A 6,724-nucleotide genomic window follows, 5' to 3' on the forward strand; every position below is an offset into this window, starting at 1 on the left:
CGAACTGAAGTAATTATCCTTTTTAAATTGGCCAAAAAAATTTGTTTAGCGACAACTAATTAAATTTTTAGTCTAGTTACATGTTAAGTTTGTCATTTTTAAAAATTAAATTTAAATAGCCCTTAAAAGATATAAGAATAATAAAATAAACTCTTTTCATTTTTAAAAAATAGTAAACTTAAAAATTATATAAAATTCTTATTTAAAGTACCTAATATATCCCTAAAAAATTTCCTCTCAAATTTATCTAAATTTAAACATTTTCAGTTTATTTCCACAATTAATCTAAAAATTAGATATTTTCATAATTTTTTAAACGATAAGATTCCTAAAAAAACCCAACTAAAAAAGTTGACTTGCTAGATCATCCTAACATAAATAAATGAGGTCGGCACTGAGGCTCTATCTGTTACTATAGTTGCGATGCGACAAAAACAAACATTTTGGCTCTTCATAACATAAATAAATGCCTTCAAGAATTTGATAGAAGAAAGCTAAACTTAGTCTTGTTGGGTGCCGGAAAGGAATCCGTCTCCATGGATTTCTCCAACTCATTTACCTTCACAGCTTTGCTTCTGCTCATCTCCCTAATCTCCTTCAAGTTCTTGTCTGCAAAATTGAGGCAAAAACAGAGAAAGATTAAGTACCACCCCGTTGCCGGCACGTTTGTTAACCAGCTCCTCAACTTCAAAAGATTGCATCATTATATGACTGATCTTGCAGCCAAGTATCGGACCTACAGGCTGCTTTCTCCTTTCAGGAATGAGATTTATACCTCGGATCCTGCCAACGTTGAGTATATACTCAAAACCAACTTCCACAATTATGGCAAGGTACTTTCCTACCTCAAAAAAATCAACTTATTTTTTGGACTGACATTTTTGAACTCTTCCTGTGGTTGGCTAAGAGAAAAAAGTAGCTTAATTTCTAATTAGATAGATTTTAGAAACACCCAGATAATAATGTCAGTTAGGGTTTCACTTTCATCGGTAATTAGTATAATGAAAGGGCTTTTTGATAATGAACTTGTTGCTGGCTTTTCAATTTGTGTGCAGGGTGAATATAATCACAGCTTGCTAAGGGATTTACTTGGTGAAGGGATTTTCACAGTGGATGGGGATAAATGGCGTCAACAGAGGAAGGTATCAAGCCATGAATTCTCAACAAAAGTTTTAAGAGATTTCAGCAGTGTTGTCTTTCGGAAAAATGTGGCACGACTTGCCAATATAGTGTCGGAGGCAGCTAATTCCAATGAGACAATGGATATGCAAGTAAGTTCACCTAATGGAAATGTTTAGGTGATATATAAAATCAAAACTGTTAAATAACACAAAGTTCTGCAGGACTTGTTTATGAAATCGACTTTGGATTCAATATTCAAAGTTGCATTTGGGGTTGAACTAGATAGCATGTGTGGATCCAATGAAGAAGGCAAGGAGTTCGCAGCTGCTTTCGATGATTCAAGTGCTTTAACTCTTTATCGATATGTTGATCCCTTCTGGAAGATCAAGAGATATTTTAACATCGGATCGGAAGCTGCATTAAAGAGAAATATAAAAGTGGTTGATAATCTTGTGTATAAGCTGATCCATAACAAGATTGAGCAACTACGCGAATCCAAGGACGATTCGGCTGTAGTAAGTAAAAAATAGAGCTACTTGAGCTTTTTATATGAAGGGTTGAAGTAGAATTCTGAACTGATCTGTATTTCTATGGGATTCTGCAGATAAAAAAGGAAGACATTTTAACTAGATTCCTCGAAGTGACTGACACTGACCCCAAATACTTGCGAGATATAATTCTTAACTTCATAATTGCTGGCAAAGACACAACAGCAGCCTCTCTGTCGTGGTTTATATACATGCTGTGCAAACATCCTGATGTTCAAGAAAAGGTTGCTGCAGAAGTGAAGGAAGCAACTAAATCGATGGAGGTTAAAGATGTTGCTGAATTCGCTGCTGGCCTGAGCGAAGAAGCTTTAGGAAAAATGTACTATCTTCATGCAGCTATAACTGAAACTTTAAGGCTCTACCCAGCCGTTCCTGTGGTAATGAAATTCCATTTGCCATTAAGCTTGAATATTCTACTTGGAAAATCAATTTGTTGACCATCTTGATTGCAGGATGCAAAGGTATGTTTGGCTGATGATACTCTACCGGATGGTTTCAGTGCAAGGAAAGGGGATATGATTGCTTATCAGCCTTATGCAATGGGTAGAATGAGGTTCATTTGGGGTGACAATGCGGAGGAGTTCAGACCTGAGAGATGGCTTGACAAGAATGGCATGTTCCAGCTAGAAAACCCTTTCAAGTTTACAGCTTTCCAGGTATGAAAGAATATGCATTTTCAGCACTTGCAGGAATCGCTCTATGCTTTGATCTCAAAACCATTGACCTCGGTTTTCATTTGATTAACAGGCAGGACCTCGGATTTGTCTGGGTAAAGAGTTTGCTTATAGGCAGATGAAGATCTTCTCAGCTGTTCTTCTCAGCTACTTTGTATTCAAATTGAGTGATGAGAACAGAACAGTGACATACAGGACGATGATCAATCTCCATATAGAAGGGGGTCTTCATGTTCGTGCATTTCACCGATGTCAAACTTAAACCTGGTTTCATCTGTTGGCTGTCTCGGTTCATTGTAAACTTTAAACATCTATATACCACGTGAAACCTGAATCATCTCTTGTCCTATAAAACGGGTTCAGGTAACTAATAAATAAGCAAAACCAAGTCGTTTAGACAACACACTTCATAGTTCTAACTTTTTGCTTCCAATTCCTAGCAGAATATTCCAATGGATTCAAAATCCTGATGATCTTAATGCAAAGATCTAACAAAAAGTAATTCAGTTCTCCTTCCCCTGGTTTCTAGCAGGGTCATATATAAAATTTAAAAAGAAAAGAGAGAGAACTGCCATATGCATGTTGTGAATTAATTTTGGGTAATATATGTTGCTACAATTCAACAAAATCAAAGACATATTATCTTTAACAAAATTGAGCTCAGAATCAACAACGGGATGATCACTCATACAAGTGGACAGCTTATAGTTAAGCCAGCTTAAACAAATGGACAATGTCAACGGATGCATACACTTGAAGTAGAAAGAGTGTTGAATGAAATTTCATGTAGTCACTGGAGGTAGTTGAGGCCCCCCTGGTCTTGAGCTCCATCCTTTGCGATTCCTATAAGCCTCAATAGCCTGTAACCTAAGCCTCTCCTTTGAAGCATCAAGTAAGGTCGTTGATCCCTGCAAAAGAAGAAACTCCTTGTTTGAATGAGGCAAACCACTAGTATAACATTTAATGTAACATCAAATGATAAAAATTACCTTGGGTACTGTAACCAACTTTGGTGGAGCTTCAACCACATCTCCAAATTTTACGTGCTCTCTTCCAGGAAACTCTAGATTCTCTTCTGTTCTAGCACTCTTATGTTTTTTCTTCTTTGCTTCAAAATACCTACAAAAGAACCAAAATCTTGTAAATTATGAATAATCTAGCATGCAAGAAACAGAAACAAGAAAAAAAAAAAAAACAAGTACACAATTCAGCAGATTATATATCATTTACAATGTGGTATAATTCTAAATCTCTACTATGTTCACTCACAGTTATAAAGTATTCTCTACCATATAATCTATTGCAGTTACTATAATGAAGTCCAAGCTAAAATTCTATTGTAGTTTCTATTGCCAATTACGTGAGGAAAGGACAGGGAGAAGTTACTTTTTCTTGCGCTCCCGCCGTTTAGAACTGCTAGCTAACTTATCAGCCGTTGCTTCAAACCGGAGATCAGTTACTTGATTCCTCTTTCTTTTCTTATTTTTCTTCCCACCTTTGCTATTCCGCATCGTACCTTCGCCGCTATCTGAATCTTGAGATATCTTCAAATGCTTATCATGGCCTCCATCTTTGACCTCATTAGCTTTCAACTTAATTTCATTCACCGCTCGGTTTTTCTGCATCACAAATTATAGTACTTGGATTTGAATCAACCGACTTAAGCTTAAAAGTTAAAACCGCACATAATTAGTCAGTTTGAATGATAAATGACTCACTTTTTTCTCAGCATTCCCTTCTTCTGCTTTATGCTCACCTAGAAAAAGAAAGGAGATGAATCCGTTAAAAAGGTGGAAGGAAAGGAAACAAACTAACGAGAAAAAGAGAGAGATGAAAGGAACCGTGAGGAGAATCTGTGGTGAAGGACATGATTTTGCGGAGTTTAGAAGGTAAAGCCTCGACTTGGGAGGGATCAGGAGGCGGAGGGAGTCTGGCCGGACGACCATGAGCAGCTCTATAATTCTTCTCTCTCCTTCTCCTTCCTTTGCCTCCCATGTTTGTTTGCTTGTATTTTCCTCTCTCCTTTTTTTAAATGATCTGATAATCCCTTGCAAATTCCGAAAATAGAAGAACCCTAGCCACTCTTAAGTCTAAAACCCTTAAAAGGAAAATACACAGAGATAAGAGATTCATAAACGGAGGGGATTATGAAGTTCTTAATTAAATCAAGATCCAGTTATAAGTCCAAGTTTTATTTGGTGTGATGTTTTTTTAATCCATAAATATTAAAATTATATATTAACTATAGTTTATAGTTTAACGAGTAATTGTAAATATAAATTTTATTTTGTACAATTAACATAATTATTGATATTGCATTATTTTATGTTTTTATTTTATATGTATAAATTATTATATTTATTCAATATAAAATAAAAATAAATTAAAATATTTATTTTCTAAAATATACGTAGTTAAATTAAAATTAATATTTCAAATATACATTTGAACTACAATTAAAGTTTCATATGTATAATTGCATCAAATTAAAGTTTATGTATATAATTACGCATTAAATCAAAATTTATGTATACCTTTGAGATTTATCCCTTTTAAAATTAATATTTGTCGATTTTTAAAGTATTTTTAATAAATTTTAATTATTTTTCGATTAAGTTGGCATGTATTAATACATGATATTAACTCAATCAAATATTTAAATATAATATAAATGTTGTGTATGTTTATTCTAAGTAAAATTATTTGTAAATTACACATATGTGGTATATTTGAGTAATTATTGTAATTAATGTGTCTCATTGATTTGAAGGAAATTGAAGCAATCAACTCTAATAGCAAGAATTGCAATAATTTAATCATCTTATGATTTTCTAACCACACTTATACATAATTTAATTATTTTATGATTGGATCCTTGGTTTTAATCGCAAGGTGGAAAACTATTCTGTTTATGAAGCTGAATGACATTGGCACAAGGAAATTTTCATGACAAATTATCTATTAAAACTGATAATATAGAAGTCATTGGGGATGTTAAGGAAGCTTTTTTGAAGGGATCAAATTCTATTTTAATAAGGCGCGTTACTTATCTCTTGCGGAAAAAGGCATTCTGATCCATTGATTATGTCCCTAGAAAATATAATATAGAAGCTAATCAAATTACTAAGTTGACATTTGATAGAGAGAAAGGCTTAGGGTTATATGATGAATCTCAATTATTGCTTTCTAGGTTTTTTGTAATTCTTTTTTATTCACCAAAAAAAAAATTAGTAATTCAATTTTAAGATGTTTATTTTATTTTTAAAATATATGTATATATTATTTTATTAATTTTTAAATAATTTAATTTTTTATTTAGAAGAAATGATTTTTCTTACATTTTCACCTTCTAAATATTTAACTAAAATAAACCGTATTTATTATAAATAATTTAAATTATACATTATTTATTATTACTTATTTATATGTAACGATTATAAATAATTAAGAACCAATTAATGATTACAAATAGCATATGTAACGTTAGATAGAAACAACTTAATACATAATGCTATAGTAATTAAATAAATTGCACAAAATGTTTTATCTTTCTTGTTAATTTTATTAGTATTCATATTGTTGAATATTTTATTGGATTAATGTATTACATGTTTTGTTACTTGTTTATATTTCTCTCATTCATTATTGATAAATTTTTAGAATTTAAATTTATATAATTGTCAAATTATAATTTATACTACCGAATTTTATAGAAAGATTTATGCTGCAATTACATTGATTAAACATATCTAGAAAATTAAAATTTATTACCATCAAAAGATATAATTATTAGCCTAACAATTAGTTTTGTTTGGTTTAGACGAGGATTGAATTGGCCTTAGAATAAACCTCTCAAAAAATGAAACAAAAATTTACTAGTAAACTAGTTTATAAGATTTTAGTATATTTTAGAAAGTTATTATTTTTAATTAATTATTTAAATTAAAGATTGAACAAGTTAAACCGAGAATTAATAATATGATCAGTTCAACTACTGATTCAATTTTTTTATAATCGAGATACCGGTTGCTAGGTATCGAACCAAAACTCTTACGCATCATGACACTTGCAGTTGCAATTAAAAATTGGATTTTTTTAATTCATCCAATTTTTCATAAAAATTATTTTGACAATGATTATTAAATTTAGAAATTAAGAATATTTTAGAAATTTGAATGGATCTGAAACGTTTCAGTGATATAGATTTAATTAAGAAATTTGAAATCCAGGAAGAACAAATCCTAAATGAAAGCCCCCTCATTACTGTTTGAAGACAAATTACGATTCGCAATTTGGTTCCTTAATTTGACCTACAAAGTCGATGTACTATTTGATAATAGTAAAATATTATAAATGTACATTAAAATTAAAAAAAAAACA

The 6,724-nt window shown here is 31.5% G+C and overlaps 2 protein-coding genes across 3 annotated transcripts; one reads left to right on the forward strand and one right to left on the reverse strand.

Moving 5' to 3' along the window:
* Nucleotides 1-368: 368 nt before the first annotated feature.
* Nucleotides 369-2,745, forward strand: LOC108460756 (cytochrome P450 704C1-like). 2 transcript variants are annotated; one of them, XM_017760384.2, is made up of 6 exons: nucleotides 369-833; nucleotides 1,056-1,271; nucleotides 1,344-1,637; nucleotides 1,727-2,047; nucleotides 2,123-2,326; nucleotides 2,418-2,745. In XM_017760384.2, the coding sequence occupies exons 1-6, from the start codon at nucleotides 537-539 to the stop codon at nucleotides 2,604-2,606; spliced, it is 1,521 nt and encodes a 506-aa protein (XP_017615873.1). In that variant the 5' UTR covers nucleotides 369-536; the 3' UTR covers nucleotides 2,607-2,745. The 2 variants fall into 2 exon arrangements, with proteins under 2 accessions (XP_017615873.1, XP_017615874.1); XM_017760385.2 differs by having other exon boundaries at nucleotides 1,727-2,044.
* Nucleotides 2,746-2,926: 181 nt separating this feature from the next.
* On the reverse strand, nucleotides 2,927-4,546 carry LOC108460757 (uncharacterized). The gene is made up of 5 exons (XM_017760386.2): nucleotides 4,186-4,546; nucleotides 4,063-4,100; nucleotides 3,731-3,963; nucleotides 3,334-3,463; nucleotides 2,927-3,252 (listed from the first exon to the last, which is right to left on the reverse strand). The coding sequence occupies exons 1-5, from the start codon at nucleotides 4,337-4,339 to the stop codon at nucleotides 3,127-3,129; spliced, it is 681 nt and encodes a 226-aa protein (XP_017615875.1). The 5' UTR covers nucleotides 4,340-4,546; the 3' UTR covers nucleotides 2,927-3,126.
* Nucleotides 4,547-6,724: the final 2,178 nt, after the last annotated feature.

Source organism: Gossypium arboreum, chromosome 11 (genome assembly GCF_025698485.1).
Source record: "Gossypium arboreum isolate Shixiya-1 chromosome 11, ASM2569848v2, whole genome shotgun sequence".
Classification (NCBI taxonomy): Eukaryota; Viridiplantae; Streptophyta; class Magnoliopsida; order Malvales; family Malvaceae; genus Gossypium; species Gossypium arboreum.